Source organism: Patiria miniata, unplaced genomic scaffold (assembly GCF_015706575.1).
Source record: "Patiria miniata isolate m_02_andy unplaced genomic scaffold, ASM1570657v1 HiC_scaffold_9, whole genome shotgun sequence".
Lineage (NCBI taxonomy): Eukaryota > Metazoa > Echinodermata > Asteroidea > Valvatida > Asterinidae > Patiria > Patiria miniata.
In genome coordinates, this window is record NW_024037076.1 from 5,746,383 (window position 1) to 5,768,890 (window position 22,508).

General features: G+C 39.7%; 2 protein-coding genes across 2 annotated transcripts in view; both read left to right on the forward strand.

Moving 5' to 3' along the window:
* LOC119720369 overlaps window positions 1-12,740 on the forward strand; it is a 31,386-nt gene extending 18,646 nt beyond the window's left edge. The window contains exons 5-18 of the mRNA XM_038190025.1: window positions 324-482; window positions 1,077-1,445; window positions 1,996-2,123; window positions 2,220-2,516; window positions 2,802-2,936; window positions 3,789-3,954; window positions 4,680-4,799; window positions 5,651-5,779; window positions 6,245-6,523; window positions 8,862-8,966; window positions 9,685-9,930; window positions 11,005-11,259; window positions 12,412-12,476; window positions 12,723-12,740. Of these exons, the coding sequence (XP_038045953.1) occupies window positions 324-482; window positions 1,077-1,445; window positions 1,996-2,123; window positions 2,220-2,516; window positions 2,802-2,936; window positions 3,789-3,954; window positions 4,680-4,799; window positions 5,651-5,779; window positions 6,245-6,523; window positions 8,862-8,966; window positions 9,685-9,930; window positions 11,005-11,259; window positions 12,412-12,476; window positions 12,723-12,740 (2,471 nt within the window). The remainder of the gene's footprint in view (window positions 1-323; window positions 483-1,076; window positions 1,446-1,995; window positions 2,124-2,219; window positions 2,517-2,801; window positions 2,937-3,788; window positions 3,955-4,679; window positions 4,800-5,650; window positions 5,780-6,244; window positions 6,524-8,861; window positions 8,967-9,684; window positions 9,931-11,004; window positions 11,260-12,411; window positions 12,477-12,722) is intronic.
* Window positions 8,242-22,508, forward strand: part of LOC119720561 (mucin-like protein) — a 43,164-nt gene continuing 28,897 nt past the window's right edge. The window contains exons 1-12 of the mRNA XM_038190277.1: window positions 8,242-8,350; window positions 8,862-8,966; window positions 9,685-9,930; window positions 11,005-11,259; window positions 12,412-12,476; window positions 13,315-13,404; window positions 14,162-14,329; window positions 16,149-16,295; window positions 18,125-18,578; window positions 19,302-19,481; window positions 20,519-20,629; window positions 21,497-21,717. Of these exons, the coding sequence (XP_038046205.1) occupies window positions 14,261-14,329; window positions 16,149-16,295; window positions 18,125-18,578; window positions 19,302-19,481; window positions 20,519-20,629; window positions 21,497-21,717 (1,182 nt within the window). The 5' untranslated portion in view covers window positions 8,242-8,350; window positions 8,862-8,966; window positions 9,685-9,930; ... (2 more) ...; window positions 13,315-13,404; window positions 14,162-14,260. The remainder of the gene's footprint in view (window positions 8,351-8,861; window positions 8,967-9,684; window positions 9,931-11,004; window positions 11,260-12,411; window positions 12,477-13,314; window positions 13,405-14,161; window positions 14,330-16,148; window positions 16,296-18,124; window positions 18,579-19,301; window positions 19,482-20,518; window positions 20,630-21,496; window positions 21,718-22,508) is intronic.

Genomic DNA, 22,508 nt, shown 5'->3' on the forward strand with positions numbered 1-22,508 from the left:
ACAAAAGTACCAACGTAATTAAGAGTTCTGTACTCTGTGTGTTCGAGCTGCATTCCGCTAGACTTGTACAAGAAATTTTATCGATTTTTGTTTTTACGATTCAATCAGTCCACTCAATGTATGAGCACTAAAGAATCGCGGATGTGAATAACCCACTGGTGATTGGTTTTCTGCTTGATTGTTTTGCTTTCTCAACCAGCAATTTCCTTTTTACAGTTCGGACTTTTAAAGAATGTTGTTGTTACTTTTAAAGTGAAAAAGAGCGAGTATACAGTACCTTCAAGGCAACGAGTGCAGTGTCTTTATTTGCAATTTTGAAACAGGAGTCGACCTGTTCCAGGTAGCAGTGCACGAGTTTGGCCATAGCCTGGGTCTGTTGCATAGTAACATCACGGATGCAGTGATGGCACCTTACTACCGTGGGTATGATCCAAACTTCAGTCTTCACGAAGATGACATCGCTGGCATTCAGGCTTTATACGGTCAGTTTAGAGGGACAAATGCAAATCAAGTAATTTTTCTATTTTTTTTCAGAGTACACCAAACGATAGCACTATATATCCCATTTAGAAAAAAAATGAGAACTTCTAGATATCCTTTCTGTACATCACGCATGTAATGGAAGTATAAAAGTCAACTGAACAACTGTTAATAGTTTCCAGTCTGTGATCCGACCAATGATTTTTTTTGTATACATGTATTTTCGATTACATAAATCAACAAAAAAAGTTTGGTGCATTATGAGCCTTTAACTGAAAATTTTAACTCCCGAAAGTTCATGTTTTGAATTGTTTACTTGATACTATATCAAAGGTCTGGTTGAAAGAAAATAAATCGAATGTCTCTCCGTGCCTTAGAAAAGAAAAAAAACGGTTGTGACAAACCAATACGTGTTTCAAATCGTGTCTATTCAATGCAGCGTACACGTTGTGTGTGTGGTACATAATACACACGTACATGTACATTACCAATACACAAATGTTGCTTCTTGCACGTCCGCAGAAAGACATTTCCAACAAATTAAACAACACTGGTATCCATGAATTGAATATAACGTTAGATTCTTATTTTCACAGGAGTTCCAAATACAACTGCAGAATTGAACAGCACTTCGGAACCAATTATCACCATAGACACAAGCCAGGAGCCAACCTCAAATGAGCCAACGACCACTCCTAGGCCAACAAGCACTTCACAATCATCAACCACAACAGGGTTCACAACCATATCTGAAACCACAACCACACCAGAACCAACATCCACACCGCAACCACCATCCACACCACAGATACCATCCACACAACAACCACCATCTACACAACCACAAACGACACCACAACCACCATCTACACAACAACTACCAACAACGCAACAACCACCTTCTACACAACCACTATCCACACAACCACCATCCACACAACCACCAACCACACCACCCGGACAAGGTAAGACGATTAGTTTAGTTCCGATCCAACTATATTGCTTCGTCCCTATTATATAGTTGGAATCGTCCAAACTACAGTCTTAATAGTCCCAATCAAGCTAGTACATGTATTGGAATACTGCGCTAGTTCCCCCTCGTATTCCTCGCTTTGGAAATCTCTCATTCCTACCTGCAACTTATATTTCTTTACGATTCAAGCCAAATTTATTAGAGATTCTTCTTTCACTACGACTTTTTTTCTGTTTGTGTTCTTTGTAATTTTTATAGTCCACACTTTTGAGTGGCCTAGATTTGCCTCATGATAGGGCTGCCTCCAACTTACGTTGGACTGTCTAAACTATAATGAGGGCCATTGTTATAGTCGGGTCGTCACATTTTTAAGATAAAGGACTAGCTGATGTGTATTCGTTTGGTTGCGTCTTAAACTCTTTCTGGGAGAGGTCACCGTTTTGTGTCTGCCACAGATTTTTTTACTTGAGCTGTTTTTTGTTTGTTTTTAATTGGGTATTTTAATCGTAAAATATCATTGATGACTGTGATTTATTTGACAGGAGTTTTGTTTCCATTCGGAGTCGAGGCGGGAGACACGTTTCTTCCACCCAATGACGACGGAAGTTCGGGAAGCATTTCTTTATCTTCAAGTTTTCCATTGTACAGTTACAACCATGATTCTCTCTTTGTAAGTACGGTAATATAATGAGTACTTTGTGTTTTCCTTTATTGGGAAACATTTTGAGCCAACAACTGAATTTGTTTGATCTATTTTGATCTCCAGGTGAACACAAATGGTGTGATTTCCTTCCTGGTCGAAGTCTCGGGGTTTACCCCGTTATCATTTCCGCTGGATGGTGACAGACGCTTGGTGGCGGTATTCTGGGGGGACGTGAATACCAACTCTGGGGGAAGCGTGTCTTACCGTGAACTTCATCCTACCGGCAACCAAGAGCTATTTGACCGTTCAAATACTATCATCAGACATGCAAGCGACCATTCTCAGTTTTCAGCATCGTGGATGTTTATCGCGACGTGGAACGAAGTACCTTTTTACGGAGCTAGTTCAGCATTTGAAATAGTAAGTAGATTTTCGTAGTGGCCTGAGTGTAACTAAAGACTTAATAAGGATAGGCCTACCTTCACGTCACAGGACAAAACGATATGATATACTCTTCCTTTACAGTTGATTCCGCATGCTCTTCAACAAAAGTCGATTTGATTTTTCTTGTTATTGATACATTTTCAACCGATTTGTTTATTCCAACCAAAAAAGACCTCCCTTTTCCCTTTTTTTTTGGAATCCTTTAAACTTTTTTGTAGATCATATAAACACAAGATAATATAACACTCTTTTGTTCTATAGACCAACACATTTCAGGCTGTGCTCGTGACCGATGGCAGCCTTTCCTTTGCCATTTACAACTATGAGGACATTCGCTGGACGACCGGCACAGCAAGCGGTGGAAGCTCCACTGGACTGGGCGGTACCCCAGCTCAGGTATAAAAGTCTTATAAAAGCGTATAATGACAATTTTGCACCTTATAACATTGCATCTATATTTGTCCAAGTGAACTTGATATCCTTGCTGAAGATTCATGCCTCTAGCTAAAAACGACTACTTCCTCGACCAAAGTTTAGAGAATATTCTTGTTGTTTTTTCCCCAACCATTCTTGTTTCATGCATGCAAAGGATACGTATTTTCTTTGTGATTACCAAAAACACTACCAACACAATGTTTCCTAATTATTTGTTGGGGGTATTTAACGTCAAGGGGCCCTTATACCTCCAGATTTTACCCTGTGTTTTTTTTTCTTTGGGGGTGCTCCAAGGACCGGGTGTACGGCATTGTGCCAAACAACCCCAGCTGAAAAGAACACGCATGGCTCGCAAAGTTATTACATGAGGACATGGGAACAAGTGTGCATTGATCGGAATGTGAACCTTATCTGTAATTGAGATAAATGTAATTCCATGTAGTTGATGAACTTTTCTGTTATTTTATTCCTTGTCCCGAGGCGCATTGATGTAATTGAGTCAATAGCGGGATTATTCTGAACATTAGTGTTTTGGGGTCTTCACAAAGAAAGGCCTGTATCATTTGCATGCACGGATTGATATCAGTGACATTTTGATCTGAATGTGGTGAATACCCAGATCGAATGTTGGCTGAAGAGAACACCTTGTAACTTTCCATTTTTGTGGGAGACGTACGAGAAATTGTCCAAAGGACATATCGAAAAGTTCTAATGTATGTCGAAAAGTTCGGCCCTCCAAGCCTTTTTTTATTCGAATTTTAGAACAAAGGATTGCATATTAATTTCAACTGACTTTTAATTGAATAATTTTAGGTTGGATTGAATAGTGGTGACGGCGTCAATTACTGCAGTCTTCCCGATTCCAGAACGGATGCGATCGTTGACGTTGACCTACAGACAAACATCGGCACAACAGGGCGCTTTCTGTTTCGTGTCGACAGTACTAGCGAAATCGATAACGGTTGCGACATATTGAATGGTATGTATTGTGTTAGATACATTGTTAAGAACGCAATGATTTTATCTTCAAATTAGTCAGTTCGTGTAACACACAAAAGATATGCAATGGAAAGAACTTACACATGTGCTTCTGAGTATTCGATATTAACTCCATCACTTAGGTACTTATGAAGCTGTAATTAAAAGTCCTCATCAATTTTACTAATCAACCATACAATGCAGTGGTTTGTTGATAACTGTAAATACCTCTGGCAAGGATTTTTTTTCATCGTCGTTGGTTGGTCGGTTAGTTTGTCTGTTAACAAAATAACTCAAAAAGTTATGGATGGATTTTCATGATCTTTTCTAGGGGTGGTCTTTAAGTACAAAATCAATTAGACTGAGGAAGTAATCCGCGGATTTGCGTCTGCATGCAGGATTATTTTAAGTATTCTTCACCATGCTGTATGTGCAAATGTGCTTTAGGTTTAGACTATGTGCAGAGACGTGTGTGGGTAACGCAGCGTGAAATCTATGAGCGCATATTGCACACACCATTGAAATCAACAGGTCAATGGACTAGACCATTTTTTACTAAGGGGGAGTGTGGAATGTGCAAATAAATATTGAAGTCCAGTGGATATGCGAGTATTTTATATCAGTTGTTCTGACAGTATGGCAGCCGTGGCTAGTTGTTATTGTAATCTTTAGTACTTTCATGTTTGTACTCTGTATTCATGAATGAAACTTGTTTTTCAATCACAGACCCTGACGATTGTGACCCCAACCCTTGTGAGAACGGTGGGATATGTGCTGATGGTTTTCGAATGTACACTTGCACATGCGTCAATGGATACACAAGTGCCAACTGCTCAATACCACCAGGTACTTGTAGCTGTGAGCTGAAAATTCTAATTGCTCTTGTTGATAATATTTTGGGGAGTTAAAGTGCAACTAATTGGAAAGACAGAGAGAGAGTAATGTTATAACAACATTTATATAGCAGCTCAGTTTGACGAAAGGCTTTTACATTTTCACGTCAAAACAGGCACGGATCTGGGGCGGGGTCAAACCCCCTTGGCTCTGTCAAAAATGTATTTCTGTCATAGAAATTCATTGAAATTAATGCACACCTCCCCCTTCTGCTCTGACACCCAAAACTGGTAATAATGTCCGCCTGTGCACAAAATACGGACAGAGCCAGCTTGGTTAGGGGGTATTTGTACACTGTTCTGCAATGTAGTGTTGATAATCGTCGGATTTGAACAGCACCTCCCCCCCCCCCATAACACAATATTTGATAAATACATCGTAATTATAACGTTCTCTCAGTATTAAACGTTTCGTTTATGTTAAACGTAACATTCAAGCCACCATGTACATTTTGCCTTAAAAGTCTAACATTCTTGGTGAGCACAATTCCTCAACAGTGGGTTCGGGAAAAGAAGACAAACAACTAGATATTATTATCCTGCTTCATTTTCCAATCCCATGTCACACTTTTGTACCCTTCAGTTTGGAAAAACACAGATTGCATAATTTCATTCGTAACATACATGTACTTCAATTCGGTCATATATACGATTTGAAAGTTTTGTCTGGTCAGGTGAATTTCTTGATCACTTTATGATATTACAGGCTTTTCGTCTCTATATATTAATGGAACCGAGGTAGTGATTAGTGTCTACTGGCTAGCTGAAACTGAATGCAGAATGTATTTCCATTTCTCATTTCAGTTATCGACGAATGCGATCCAGCTTCGCCGTCACATAACTGCGATGTGGATGCCATTTGTACTGACACTCGTTATAGTTTCATATGCACTTGCTCGGCTGGATATGCTGGGAACGGCACATTTTGTACAGGTGAGATGAATGGTTAATGGTTAAGTTTATTGTTGGTAGCAGCCATACCAACCCCCCCCCCCCCAAAAAAAAAATCCCCCCCCCAAACCCCAACAATTTATATTCAAAAATCGTAAGATGTGCACATAGATCTTGCCAACGATTTGGAGGCTTGCTTGCTACCTACTGCGCGGTGCGCTATGCCATTTTCTGCCTACTACAATGGCGGCGCTGACTTTCCGGTACCCAGATGTAGGCCGGCTTGTAAGAGAACCCTGGCTGCTTAAAAAGCCACATCCAATATTCGATGGAGCTTTGATGTGAAGTGAAAAATGAGAGAACTAATAGGTTTTCAGACCACTTTTCAGAGCACCATCATTGCAGTATTATTTCATGTTCTGGAACTCAAAGGCGGTTTATGCACAGTATATAGTAGTAACTTTTTCCAGATTTTAAAGACAAATCAGTTATGTTTTTTTTTTGCAGATGTACAGTCGCCAAACATCACATGTCCCACCGACCAGACAGTTTATACCAACTGTCGCAAGACCTATTCAACAGTGTCACTACCGGACGCAGATTTTGCTTCGGACAACTCGGGAGTATATTTCGTCTCCATTGAAGTGCATGGGTCTGCTTATCAGGCTTCCGACACTGTCAATCTCGATTTTTCGGCGTCACCTTATTTGCTGCGCTACACTGCTACTGACGAGGCAGCTAATTATGCAGAGTGTGACATGAACATCACAGTTGCTGATGAACCAGGTTCTCCACTTTTCTGTTCACATTATTTTAAAAATTGCAGAAATTATGGAGCATCGATAGACATGCAATAACTAATAAGGTGTAATAATAATAATAAGGTGTGCAATAATTATGAGTTTGTTGCAAAATTCAAACTGTGGAGATTATTTTTTTCATAGCAATAAAAGAACTTTGATGTCCCTTAAGTGAAGCAAAGGAGACCTATAATAATTAGATTATACCTTCTCTTTTTTTGCCGGTACCAGACAGTCCAGCCTATTGTTGTCTTTGTGCCTTATTGACTAACTTATTGACCCACTGTCTCTTTAGAGCCGGGCAGTCCTATTGTATAGGGGAGTCGGTTTGGCGTTGCGGCACTTTCCTCGCCTTCCACCGCTGTGACCCGGGTTCGATTCCTGCCTGGGACATTATGTGGATTGGGTTTTTGGTCCCTAATCGATTCCATGGGTTTTCCTCAGAATATTCTTCGGGGGTTTTCCTCTCACATCTGAAAGTGTAATTTCTTCACATTGTCTTCTCTATACTGGTTCCTATGGGCGACCAGTGGATTCAACCGAAGGGCTACCCAGCTAAAATAGGAATTAAATAAATAATGCCAATTACGGACGGGCTATCTGCGTACTTATATATATATATATACAATATTTAATTGCCAGTTTTAATATACAGGGTGAATAAGAACAAGGAAACCCAAATGGTGCCCCCAATTTTTTTTTTTTTAAGAAAATCGGCATGTAGCTAGTTCAAGATCTAGGATATGAAAACCCAATTAATAAGCATTCTATTAGAGAAAGAATAATTTTAATCACTCATTTACTTTTCCAGTTACAGAATCTCGAACACAAACACTGTGTTCTGAAGTCCATAACTGAAAAAAGCATATGAGCGATTTTAAAGCTCTGGAAAGTGCTACATGCAACACGTCTGTAAAAAAAAAAATACGGGGCACCTTTTGGGGTTTTCTATTTTTTTTTAGTCACCCTGTGTATTTGTTAAAGATATTGGACGTACTAGGCTTGCCTTGTCCTGATATGTGAAGGGGTTGGAGAGACGTACATGTGTTGCAATGGGCAACTCCATACATCCTGCCAGGATTGAAAAGGCTGTTGTTTCTGCTGTGATTAATTTTTTGCTCGATCGTGATTTTTGAAGTATCCAGGGTGGATGATTAGGCGAAGTAAAAAAAACAACATGTTTAGCGTCCCCGCCCGCTTCCTTTTTAGAGGCCGCCTCCTTTTTTTTTTTTTTTTTTTTTTTTTTTTAAAGACAAAAATTGATAAATTTTAACGATCTCTGACGAAAGAAATCATATTTTTAGACTTTTATACCGTGTATAAAGCTGTGGAAATAGTCAATGAGTCCAAGTGGCGGCCATTTTGAAAAAAGCTGGTAACCATCTTGAAAAATAGCCCGGCCGCGTTGTCTTGAAAAATGTGTCGGGCGGCCATTTTGAAAAAAAAAAAAAAAAAAAAAGGGCCTCCTCCTTCCTTTTTGTCAAAGAGGCAGGACGCTAAACATGTTTTTTTTTATTTTGCCTTAGATGTGTTAAGTGTGACTCTGTGTCACTTAAATTCTTGACCTAGACATTGATTCCATGTATACAATAAACGCAGCCACAAACAAGGACGTTCTGCAAGCAAAGCATGGGATAGGTTACGGATAAAATGCCTCAACGAATGGAGTTGTGTCTATAAAGCCTGTTTTGTTTCCAAAACACAGATGCTTCATTTTGTACAGCAACGGGCAACCCCACAAACTGCATATGTTTGCCCCAGCACACACCGTATTGCAATTGCTCGTCGGGGTACTGTGGACATGATTGTTCTCGTAAGTTGACACTTGAAAAAAATGATATTTTGAAAAAGGCAAACATGTGAAAGATAAGCAAATTTTAATCTTGATTAAAAGGCCACAAATTTGAGCCAGGGAGATCCCTGTGACGTCACCATTTTGTGGTATAAAAAGACATCATTTCAATATATTTTTGTATGTTTGCATCTTGCTTTAGTTCAACAACATTGTTTTTTGTTCTGTCTTTAATTCTTAGACTGAAGTAAAGTTTACATTGTTGCTTTAATGTGATATTTTTTTAATTGTTTGTCTACAAAATGGCGTCGCAACAGCGCCCTTTTGTGCTCAGAAACAGCTTTTTGTTGGCATTCCTTTTTTCATGATAATTTGATTTCAACTTTAAAATTTGCTACATAACTTTTTTGATAAAAGGAGTCAAAGTACATTTTCATGCACATTTGCTTATTTGATGTTTTGATTTTACAAATAAAGATTGCGTCAATTATGTTTTTAATGTGTAACGTAATGTGTCCACTTTGTTGAACAGAGTCAGCCGAGGGAGTTGAGTGCACTGGTCCAGCTGTGCCCTATCCTAATTGCACAGACATTGATGAGTGCGATCCAGGGCACTCGGGGCCACGCTGTGAAGCCGGTGAGTTTAGTGCTATTTTTAAAGGGAATGAATTATACACAGGACAGGAGCACATTTTGTAGCAAAACTACATTCCCCTGAAATGTATAAAAACTATGAGACATCCCCTTTTTTGGTAATTTTATTTTTGCAAAGAGCACTTGTTTTTAACATTCGAAATGTTTCGTGCTTTTCTTGACAACTTAGGGCGATGTTACGGTGATGTCACTTTGGGAACACACTGTTTAATTGTGGGTTTTCTCTTCAAATTATATACCCAATATTCTGCTTATTGAAAAACAATTGTGCATAGAGTATTAACTTTGTCTCACTAAAAGCATATGACCACAACAGTGAAGCGCACTAATGGATTTGAAGCCGACAAATTGAGGTTGGCAGTGTCGAAAGCCTAATAAGCAGATCCGTGCACATGAATGGAGCCTTGAACAAAGTCTCGAATGACATCACAGTTTGCTCATGAATATGGAATTGGCATTAGCATAAAATCAAAAATGCACCAAATACGCCTTAAAAAGCAGTTTGAAGATTTAAAATTAAGTTAAATTAAATGGAGCACAACGGTAATTTTCAATGATTGCATTAAAAAATCCATTGCATGGGCCCTCTATTTTGGTTATACGCAGACTGCATTGATGCATGCGGTCAATTTCTTACAACAGGTGGTCAGGAACATGTTTTTTGTCTTCAGTAAATGCTAATTGTTATTGAATTCAAACAGAGAGCACAGTTCAGTGTCCCGAGGTTGGTAACACGTGTCTTGACGAAGGGGTTTCATCAGTGTCAGTCGGTTGGACACTATCGGCAGACTTAGACCCAAGTTCGGATGATATCACTTGTAGAGACTTGACTGATGGAGCCACAGTGAATATTACAGGTGGAGTGTTTGGAATAGGGCCACACCACGTGGTTTGCTCGTCAAATGCTGGTGCCTTTGGAGATTGCCTCATTTCATTCGGTGTTTCGTGTAAGTAAATCTCCCTTGAGCATGTTATAATGATATAATTCGTACTTCGTAGTGATTGTCGAGCACTTGATTTTGATTTAGGATGAAAGAACCAGGGGTAGCTTTTACGTGGAGAAGGGGTGTGCCCGTGCAAACAGTTCAAAGCTGGTTTCCATTGGGGCCCTGCATACATAGCACATTATTGAATAATGTTAAGTAAAGTTAAACTCATAAGGACAATGCATTGGTAAAACATATACGATAATAATACGACGAACATAAAGTCTTCCATATACAAGTACACATGTATCACATAAATATCAAAGAAAACCGTCATACATTGTACATACACTCAACCAAAAACAAAAGTCTCCCTTCCAATACTTGTTTGTCTAACTCAAAAACTACTGAGCACCTCTCGCTCAAATAACGACTAATCAGTACAGAAATTCCTTAGCAATCCAGCCATACTCTTTATTTGGCCCAAAACAGTGATAATGTGTACGAATTTATGCAATTTATGACAATAACACCGACAACAGTTTTTTGAATACGTGGAAGTTGTGGTTCACACTCACTCACCTTGCACATATACAAAAGTTCAACTTTTTTCGGTACCATTTGTCATAAATTGCATAATTTTGTACACATTATCACTGTTTTGGGCCAACAAAGAGTATGGCTGGATTGCTAAGGAATTTTTGTACTGATCAGTCGTATTTTGAGCAAGATGTGCTCAGTAGTTTTTGAGTTAGACAAAAAAGTATTCAGGGGGGACTTTCTTTTCTTTTTTGGTTGAGTGTATTTTAAACATTCAACTATGAGGCATGAAGTACTGATTATGAGATGGGCGAAAACCTGTCACTGTGGAATATCTGACCGAAATCTTGCAGTGCTCAGAATATATTTCAGTTCAACCAAAATGTCAGCATATTTTTTTTATCCCCTAAATTGCATGTTTCAAAATTTAGTTTCTGGAGGTTGGCGAACTCCATTAGAAAATGCCCCATTGCAGACGCCATACATGTAAACACTAAAAATTCAATTCCATATTTTGTTTTAATTCACGAAATACTTATTGGATTGCTCACACAGCATACCCAAGACTCGCAGTACCAGCAGTGGGTGATCAGTGTACTGAACCAGACACGGACACAGCTACAGTGACATGGACCGAGGTTCATGCCACGGACGCTGGGGAAGTCACCATCGATTGCACAAATTATGGTGATGGCGTCGGTGTCGATCTTACAGGAGGTGTATTTGGAGTGGGAAACCATACCGTCACCTGTACTGTTACCAATGACCTAGGCTGTGTGACTTCAAAGAACTTCACCTTCACTCTCTATAGTAAGGACCAAAATAATCGGTTCTACTTTTCTCTGTGTTCAAATTTTGCACCTAATGTGATGCAATACCTTTACAGTATGTCTCAAATAAAATGCAACCAAAATATAACGGAATGCCAGACGTGGAATTTGTAACCAACATAAATAATATTGATATGGTTTGAAAGATACGCCTTTCTGCTTTGAAGCATATTTCCAAAGTCTTTAGAATTGTGTTTACTCGCTAAACACATTTTCTTGTAGGCCAGGCAGTTATCCACACAGAGCAATTATGCTACCTTTTGTCCCAATGCCTTATATTGAAAACTTAGTCCCATGGTGTCATTTGACCCCTCTTGGAAAATTAGTCATAACTCTGTCAAAAAGTACCAGATTTTAACGTTCGATGTCTCATTTTAAAGTGGAAAGTCGTATCTTTCAAACCATACCTATATTATTTATGTCGCGATTAAACATTCTACGTATGGCATATATTTTGTGTGCATTTTTTTGAGACGCACTTATATAGCACATTTCACATGGCGGAAGTTTTCATTTCATTTTTTTTTTAATATTAAATAAACGCATAGGCGTATTCATTACACATGTTTTTGTTGTAAATGTCTGTACTGCATAATTGCCAGAGTAACATGTTATTTTTTTAAAGACTTAACATTTACATTTGTAGTGTTTTCATTTATCACGTAAACAAAAAATATTAGGAGGTGAGGACCTATTAATAATTGACAATGGTTTGTTGATTACGTGTCAGTCGGCTCACGTCAATAGGCCGTTATGATCCCCCGTACATAAATCCTTCCTAAGGGTTAGCAATTCACAACCGGTACTAGCCCTCTTTACCCCTATCCCGATTTGTATAATACTTTTTACCGGGGGAAAAGGCTTGGTTTCAGGAAATAAAAATTCTCATATCACTTCAAGGATCCCAAATAAAAAAGCATTGAAAAGTTTCACTAGACTCTTTGCTGCATGTAGCTGGGTGCTTATGCAAAAGAGCTCTTGCGAGTAAGTCACATATGCATCTTCCATTGAAGAACGATGTTTGGTATACGTGACGTATGTACAGATTCTAATTTCAATATGCCTGAATGTAAATACATTCAAACTTTACTTAGAAGATGGTGCTCAACCACTTGTATGTTTTTTTCCATAGAGAATCATCTGTTCACGTTTGGTGCCGAGGTTGGTGACTTCCTCCTGTCAAATGTACCCCAGCAGGTAGGTCAAATTTACTTTGTTTTACTTCTTTTCCTCGCTAAATGCAAAAAGAGTGAAAAATCAGTTGTCCACCGTATGGCTTTATAACAGGTGGAAGTTTTACTTTACTTAGAGTGATTTTTAATGATGGGCAATAGTGAAAACTAAGATAAAAACTTTACTTAAAAAGAGAGAAACGTCCATTCTTTTAAATAGCGATATGTTGGACAACTCCTGTCGAGTTGTTTCTCATCCTGTTACGTTTAGAGAGTTGTGGTGCAGTAACAAAAAGATTAATCTCGAAAAAAAAGATGATGACTTTGTTTGAATGAGTTCAGCTTGAGAAGATAATAAGCCAATGTGAGTAGGAAGATGGCTTGCCCGAAGTCTCATATATATTCATATGCTTATAATCATGATGTATAGGAAATTTGGTCCAGTCAGTAAAGACTCGTCTTCAATAATAAATCACCAAGGGAAACCGACTAGTTGCATTATAATTCAAAATTCAACAACGGAGTTCATTACAGCGGGCTTTGAGTGATCCCCATTTGCCATTTCAAAGGTTTGCAGCATTGTAATGGCAGCTATAGCGCCCCTTAAAGACAAAATGAAGAACCGCAAACATAGACGGGCTGGATGACTCAGTTGGTAGAGAACTGGAACGACAATCCGGAGATCGCAGGTTCTAACCCAACGCCGATAAATTTCTTTATGAAGAAAAATAATTGTTCAAAAGCAGAGTACTCGAAAGAAAGATAATTTCAAAAGCAGACTATCTTTTTGTCATTTGATGTCAATGTATGTTATTTTTCCATTCCAACCACATTAACTCTTTTTCTTTACGTTTGCCTTGCAGCCACTATTGCCAAATAAAGACCTGATATCACCCACGATATTCCCACCAAATTTCTTTCCCTTCTGCGATGAACTTTATGAAAAACTGTATGTAAGTATCCTACAAAGCAGTTTTTTGTATCTATTTATAAATTGGTTTTATGTTGATCTTGGTCGTTGCTTTGAATGAATATTGCACAGAATGGTGTAAAAAAATTCAATGTATAGCATTGTAATTTGCTGTTCTTTTTGCCATGTTGTCACACGTTCTTCTGGGTACCAGACGCATCATTCCTAGCGAGTTATGAATTGTGAGAAACATGATTCAGAGCCAGTCCCTCGGATCATGATACACGGCTGGACATGTGAAGGGGTACAGACCATAAATGAAATCACCTAGACACCAATGATAGATGTCACTTCAAAAAATTGACGAAATACTCACAACTCTAACAAGTGTTCAAGATATCTATCAAAATGTATCTGAATTCACCCTCTTTCACTTTCTGTGTAATTTGTTGAGGTTACCTTGATACGTTTTAGACATTTTTTCCTTCAAAGATCAACCCTCCAAGTAGTCTAGAAGTCCCATGCAGTCGCCATTCGAAAAAAAATGCCCCTCCATGCCGGTGCAAAATAGAGCGACTTTCAGATCCAATTTCATCCCTTATTACTCAGACATACATGTTCAAAGACCGATCCAGAAGTCGATCCAGATACGTCATTGCTACAAACTGTCAAGTGTAGGGGCCGCACAACTCTCTACAACAAGAACATTGTAATTTGGCTGACGTAGGCAACTTTAAGCCAACCATAATATGGTTGACCATTGAAATAAAATTACTGACTCTTATCCTGTGCATTTGCAGTTCACTGACAATGGCGTGATTGTTCTCTCAAATGATCAACCTCTCGACAAATTCGCCTTTTCGAGTACTACAAGTCCTGTCTTCAGCGGCAACGAGGCAATGATAACGCCATTTTGGGCCGATGTTAAAGGCGATGCCTTTACCCCGACCAGTAACGTTTTCTGGCAGGTAATTTTTGTCTACTTTGTCCTATACGGTCTGCTTTCCTTCATTACTGTAGCGACAGCGCTTGCATGCCGGGCAGGTGACGGGGCCTGGACCTCCGAGGTATGAGAAATGAATCTCCGGTAAGGGATGGACTGGATCTACACAAGATGTTACACGCACTGTGCATTTCTCCAAAGCCTTATTACTCTAGGTAGTAATCATGCAATCAAACGAACAAACAATCAAATAAACACGTTCGTTCGTCGTTGGATAAACACCATATAAATCAATACAAAACCAAAGTCTTAATTAATTACATTATTGTATCATACAATAATATGAAACCGTCATTACCTGGAAAAATGCGCGCGAGCACCACGCGGAAGCAAGTAAGCACACGAGCGTTGAGCGAGCGCGCGATTATCGAGCACGCATGAGATTGTTAAGCGAGCACCCTCGCAATCATTGGGGAAGGTTTATTTTGAGCAGCACTGTACTGTGTGCACAGGCGCAGGCAGCAAGCAGGCAGCAAGCAGGCAGCAAGCACACAGCACGTTACGTATAATCACTGCATGCCAAAAAGTCACACGCAATATATATTAGCGTGAAAAAAACGCAAATTAATGTCGCAAGGACATATAAAATACACTGAAATCCTACTCACCCAGACACAATGGGCTGGGCAGGAGTTTTTATTGGTTCAAGTTAACCCTGGGTCTCCAAGCTCAGATTTTAATGTAATTTGCTGCCAGAACGTGTATCTTACAGCTTCAGTCATCATGGGAAAAAAGGACAAGCTCCCGCTAAACCAAATAACAGGGTAGGCTAGTTTGCATATCCGTGCGCGGTAAAATACGCAAATAATTCGTAGAAGTTACCTTAATTAAACCTGTCATGGAATCAATATCAAGAACATATTCAGGACAATTTATAAAACAATACCAAATAGGTATCCTGACTCAAATGTGTATAAACTAGTATTACTTGAAAAAGTGGTTAAGGAACTACTTTCCCTACAGGCTCGGGAACACTATGAAGTATACAGTATACAAACTACTCGTTGCTACCGAACAAAGTGAAGGCGAAATGAACTGTTGAACGTATGGGTTATAAGGGCCAGTTGCCCACATTTCTTTTTGCTTGAGTACTTGCAATTATACTTCAGTCTGACTATAAAAAAAAAAAACGAAAAAAAGAGTTGTATACACTGTCTTCAAAACACGAATGCTTAGGTCCCGTTAAAGGAAACTATTCGTGACATATGATGCGATCAAGCTAAATGAGTTGTTTGTCTGGAACTTTCATTTGGAGATTCAGGCCAAAATCTAGGGCCACTTCATCACATCACTTGATCACATCCCTTGGTGTTCCGACATGTCTTTGCGCACACGTTTGCCCATGTAGGTGTATGTGTTGCGCCCAACTAAAGCAGGTACAATTCGAAAACTGGTCACCACACTGCAAATATTGTGGTGTGAATTGGACACAAGTTCTGGAGCTATATACGATCACTGGTATAAAAGCTGTATACCGGTAGTCTTATTAAAGATACCACCTTCTTAAATTGAACACCACTGTTTTCTTTTGGTAGTCTACCTGTCTGTTAATAGTATGGAGTTTGTTAATTTTGCAATAAAAGGAACATAGATAAATATTTGAAGATATAGCCATAAGCTTGCACGACCGATTCGTAACAAAGTTAAAGAAAATGAAAATAAATAAAGGCATATCTGTGTATTTGTTGTTTGCAATGGTTATTTCCAAAAATTCCAAATAGTATCAACTTTCAATTTTGTATTGATTGAGAACTCTACTTTTGTGGCCTTTTGTATTTCGACAGGTGTATGATCAGTACGACGAAAATGTCAGCCAGGACAAGTTGGACACCATCAGCGCTGCTGTGTCGACCAAATTTGGCACATTTTCAGCAAACTGGGCACTCGTAGTCACCTGGAGTAACGTTAAATTAGCGTCTACGTTATCGGATGTAAGTATCAAATTTGACTTAAACACAAGAATAAACAATCATAAAAAATAATATGTTAGTGTTGAAATAACAAGCCCTCGTTATTTACTAATTTATATGTTTCGGGATAAGGTCAGTACTGAGCATTTTGTAGCGGTTTTATTAATTTCCGAAATTTACTTGAATTAACAATGTTTCGAAAATAACTGTTGGGTTCTCTGGAGCTTATGGAGCGGCAGGCGCGGTTCTACGGGGGGGGGGGCTAGGGGGGGCTGTAGCCCCCCCAAAATTTTGTCTAGCCCCCCCCAAAATAAATTCCGTAAAAAAAAAAATTGCATTAGCAAAAAGAAGGATTGTGATGTACATGCGAACGGTCTCCCCCTAAAGAAGAAATAGCCGTGACAAGGGTGCATTAGTTAATATATTGTGAATGATTTTAGGATTTTATTGGCGCTCCCCATTGAAAATATGACATGAGCCCCCCCCCCCCCCCTGTCTGGAAAAAATAACCGGTCAACATTTCAGCATGCCTCCCTGAAAAAAATTCTGAATCCACCGTGCTAGCCCCCCCCAAAATATTGGTTCTAGAACCACGCCTGTGGAGCGGCGCCATAATTGTCTCACTGTGTAGCGACAAGAGTATTGGGTTTATGGTTGGGATTTCCGTATAGGTTAACACAAAAAGTGAATCTTTGTTTGTGCTGCGGTAGGAGGTGCAGTTATGGTCTGGTATCCAGTATATAATCAGACATGGACAATGACAGCACCTTGCTGATGTGGCCTCGGGAATGGACAAATCGATTTTTAAAATGAAATCAAGTACTTGGATGACTGTGTTTTTCTTAATACGAAAAAAACAAACATATAGCATTCCGAGCCCTCACGTGGAAAGATTCTAATAATGCTATATCCAATCTTACTGAAATCGGTATCACACTAGGCCAGACATCGATCTAAAAACACCCACAACTTGAAACGGGAATATAGTAGGCCTACATACGTTCCTGCTTAATAAGTACACATGCAGAGTTTGACCTGAGCGATCATTGTTAGTCCACGCTTCGATCCGTGGATTCCCGCCTTTTCCTATATGCGGAGAAAACAAAACCGAATATAACATTCCAATCCCCCGTCTGGAAAGTTTGTCACAACGCTATATCAAATCTAAATGAAATCGGTGTCACACCTTCGCCTTACATCAATCTGAGAAAAAAAAGTTACACAGCGATAATATCGATAATGTTTACGGTAAGGAGCAGATTCTACCGGGACCGTTTTAGTAAAGGTATTAGGATATCCAAAAGGATCTCTAAGGTTATTTGCCAACGTCGACTCACCTCTTATGGCTGATTCCTACGCCTCTCCGATGATGGAGGGCCTGTAGCGTGGTATAGTCCGACGGCGGTGCATCGCGACTTGGTCGGAGCCGTGCGTTCCGTCGAACCACAGTTCGGATTTTTTCCACCGAATCACGCTCACGAAGACTAACAGTTCAAGCTGACGAAGACGAAATGGACGAAGATACTTACTAACAACGATGTTATACAGTTATTATACAGTAGAACACGATAAAACAGATGAAAACTTGATGAAATTGATGTACTAACTTTACTGAATGCAACGACAACAAAGATGGCGATATTTACATGCATGTGCGTTTGTTTGTGCAGCGACATGTGTCTCCAAAGTGTCACGCAGGTATGGTCAGCCAAACGGACAAAAGTGTTTTAATTACGTGTCGCTACAAACTGAAATATCCTCACCAATCCCTGCAGGAGAAATCACAGGCATATTCCAGCTGAAACCACATTAATTGGAAGTATACTTTTTTACTTGTGTGTTCATTTTAGGAGACAAACACATTCCAAACTGTGCTGGCAACGGATGGAATCCATGGCTTTGTGATATTCAATTACGATCCCTGCGGCACCAACTGGGACTTCAGTTTGTTACTGAACAAGAATGTCATCCAGGGCTTTACCTGCAGAGGGACCTTTAATCAGTCTGTCTACGTGGACATACCAGGTGAATCGCTATACCGCCCTGGTAACATCGAAGGCAACGCGGGTCAGACAGGACGTTGGGTGTTTCGCCTCAACGCACCAAGCCCGAGCTTCGTTAATCCACGTCTGGAGTGCCGCGATTGGTACCATCGCCAGTCACCTTACCCTTTGTTTGATAACTATTTCCCTAATTTCCAGGACGTTTGCCCTTGCAGCCTGGTGAGTGCCTCGTTTGACTGGCGATTCATAGAGGTTCCAGCCTACAATGTACCTCGGGAACTACAATTTGACTCGGCATTCCGTAAGTAGCTGCTCTTCCAAATGTCATGGACAAAATTGTACCATTGCTTCAATGTTTATTAATTGGAGTGGTCGTATTTAATATTGAAATTGAAATTACATATTCCATTCGAAACGTATAAAAGCTAGGTGTAGGCAATCGCCAAATTGATTTTTCGCGATAGGGAAGGCATTGAAAAGGAAAGCATGTGATTGTGCTTATGTATTTTTATCGATTCCACCTGATTCAGGCCAATTATCTACAGAGAAATAAAGGCGTTGGATACTTGGCTGGCGCCGTTAATTAAAGTTATTTTTTGTCTCCGATTAGCTGATAAATGCGTCATATCGGCCGCGCCGGCTATATTTAGTGAACGGTATTTGCTAAAGGAATCAAAGACAACCTCTGACCAAATAACGTTTACTATTAAAAAGAAAGCCGACGCGGCAGATATGACTTAATTACCAAAGTCATTTAGAGAAAGGCTCCGTAAAAATAGCGTTTACTAAAAGAAAGCTAGGGCCGGTAAAATATCCACTGGGGAATAAATAGTTTCAACCTTTTATTAAACATAATGCATACTTTTATTTGGAAAACATGTAGTTTAGGAGACCTTAATTGCTTCTGACTTATTCCTTTAAAAATATGACTTTTGCAAAGAACTCCATTCCGAAATGACTGCTTTTACAACGCTTTTATCTCTATGCTATTATATTCACAAAGGTATTCTTTGACTCATTTCAGCTGTTGTTTGTTTCGTGCGTCTGTTCCAAGTGCCTGGAACTCCAGGTCCTCGGTGTTGCTACAATACCTTTACCTGCGATCTCCTGTACGATGTAAGGAGCCCAAGAATCGCTTCAGTCTTCGAGCGCTTCCCACTCAGCCCAGCGTTCTACACAGAGGACTTGTACCAACAGTGGCTAGGTATGCGAATCATGCACACTGTACATTTCTCTTTTTTTCAAATAGCTAAACCTGTCTTCTTCTTTTTACCGAGTTGTACCTGGACCATTTTGCCTTTTGTCCTTTGTAATTGAAATAATACGTGTGCTCTGTAAAATAAAATGGAAAAAGAGACATAGCTAGCCACCGAATCCATTGCGATACTCAAACGATTGTGCAAACGTTTTCTCTGTTTTCTGAGAATGTCTGAGAATGAAAAGAATCCACTGAGCTCAAACTTTAACAGGCTAGTTGTTATGCAGCGTGCAATAGACCTTTATCAAGCCGCCACCTTTTCAGTCATGTTCTTTGTATCCAATAACAGTACTGAATGATAATTGTTTGTGCAAGGAAGCAGACTATTTGTCCTTCCAGCCTCGCTTTGGTTTTATTGATTTGAATGGGAACAAATCAAATGGCTGCAACATGACAATAATATATTCTGTTGCTTCAAACGCAGTCTCAAACGTAGTCCCCATCCCTTTAGACATCCTACAACTATATCTACCCAAAATTAAAAAGATCCCGACTATTTTTGCTATTGCTCTTGCAAATATGCATATCACCTTGTTTGAACCTTGACCGCTGTTTATTACATGACATATGGAAACCTTTTTCGTTTCCATATTAGTTCCAAGTTGCACCGCAGAACATCTGGCCAGAAAGCAAGTAATGCCCTTTGCTGAGCTAACCATCGTTTCACTAAAGAAAAAAAAAAGCAAAATTGCTTTCAAGAACTTTGTCACTGCTAAGTTACTTCGCTAGGACGACATTTTCGACGCAAACAGAATCATTGCCTTATTTTTCTTTTCTGTGGAGAGACAAGGAATGGCATAGGGTGCGAAAGGCAATCCGAAACCAGCCACGAACTATATCTAGCTAAAAAGTAGCTGGCACTTTACTTTCCAAATGCCAACCGCCATATAGACCCGAGAAGAGGGTTATAAGGCTAGGTATAGAAAAACTTCGATGTTCATAAATTAATTGAAAAACAATACATGTAATTACTTTTTTTTCAGATGAGGAGGCGTGGGCTCGCTTTTACTGCTGTGATCGATCAACTCTTTGCCATCTGTACAAAGAGTGGCGCCCTCTCATGACATGCCAATCGTACATCCCTCTCTCCTGGGGTAATATTGTTGTTTCAAATCAAAACAAGTTTAAATAGGGACCTTCTTATATCTTACCGTGTACGTTCTGCTCTTATGAACTATGCACAATCAATAATTATATTTTGTAGTTGCTGCAACAAGTAGCAGTTACTGATTTGTCCCTTGGGTTAAAATTTTCATGGCTCAATTTTTGATGACTCAAAATCAGTGGCGTAACTAAAAGGGGGGAGGGCACGTGTGCATGTGCCCATATGCTGGAGGCCTTTACAAGCCCCCTCAAGTATTGTGCCTGTATGCTCAGGGTATTGGTGAGGGCATGATTGTTATTATTGTTCAAAACCCATGGAGTTCCCTTTACAGACAATTTGAATTGTGAAACAAAATGAATATGAAAAATTATTTTCATCTGCGGGTAAAGCTGCACATTGTGGGTTCAAGTGCAGCCTGTCGTCATGGTGCGTGTGCCCTTGGGCAAGCCACTTTGTCACTCGTTTCTTCTCTCCACCCAGGAGTAAATATGTACCTGTGAGGGCAGAGATTGTTATTATTGAATTAGCTTTCTTGCGCCTAACAGGCAGCATCGAGCTGTATACTCCCCAGGTTGACATGGTATTTAGAATGTTTCATGGGCACAATGATCATGGGTAATAATGCCATAGCATCTTGAGCACCAGTCCTGGTTGTTATTACAATTATTATTATTATTCATAAAGTAATTATAGCTATACCTATACGTCTTCCTACTTTAAATTGATGTAAAAGATTTCTAAAAACCCGAAATTAAAAGAAAAATAACAAACCATTAAAACAAATTCTACATTCAGCTGGTCTACATTATATCTGTAGTTTTATTATATCTTGAAATTGTTTACTCATTACAACTAGTGTGGGGCTGGGGAGACCCCCATATCGCAACAATTGACGGGCTGCAGTACACCTTCAATGGTCTGGGAGAATATACACTGGTACTCATCGAGGATGATGATGGACAACGAGTCTTTGAACTGCAAGGTCGCACACGACAGGCCGTGGATACAGAGACAGGACAACTTAGCCAGGCCACTGTCTACTCTGGTTTCGCTGCAGTGTACACGGGAGAAGCAAGGGTCTGTATAAACATTTATTTTTAAAAAAAGGGGGAAAAACAGTCTTGGAGTGCTTCTCGTGAGCAATACATAATAATAATAATAATAACTGGATTTATAGAGCGCCAAATTGCCAAAGGATACAAGGCGCTGAAACAAAGAAAGAAGAACTACAGAAAGAACAACAGAAAAACAACAAGGGCGTACGACCAGCTATGGTGTGGGGAAAAATGGGTTTTGAGAGCCTTCTTGAAGGTTGGCACAGTATAGGAGTTTCTGATAGGGATGGGTAGACTATTCCACAATCGGGGAGCAGCAATAGAGAAGGCCCGATCACCCGCGAGTTTATTTGTCCTCTGGACAACAAGAGATTTCCCATGAGAAGAGCGAAGGGAGTGAGACCCGGTTCGAATTGAGAGAAGAGAAGAGAGGTAATCAGGGGCAGAGGAGTTGAGAGATTTGTAAGTGTGGACCATAGTACGGAATTGAATGCGTTGTGCAACTGGAAGCCAGTGTAACTGGTTAAGAAGGGGAGATGTATGTGTGTAAATGGGCATCTGGAAAATGAGCCTAGCACATCTGTTTTGAAGCCGTTGAAGACGAGAAAGATCTTTCTTTGAGATACCGTTAAGTAAGCAGCAGCCGTAGTCTAATTTCGAGAGAAATAAGAAGCGGACTGCATTATGGCAGGCATTAAAGTCAAGGAACTTCCTGATCCGACTGAGGTTACGGATATGCCAGTTTAAGGATCGGCAGAGTTGAGTGATGTGGTCCGACATCTTCATGTATCGGTCGAAAACAACTCCTAAGTT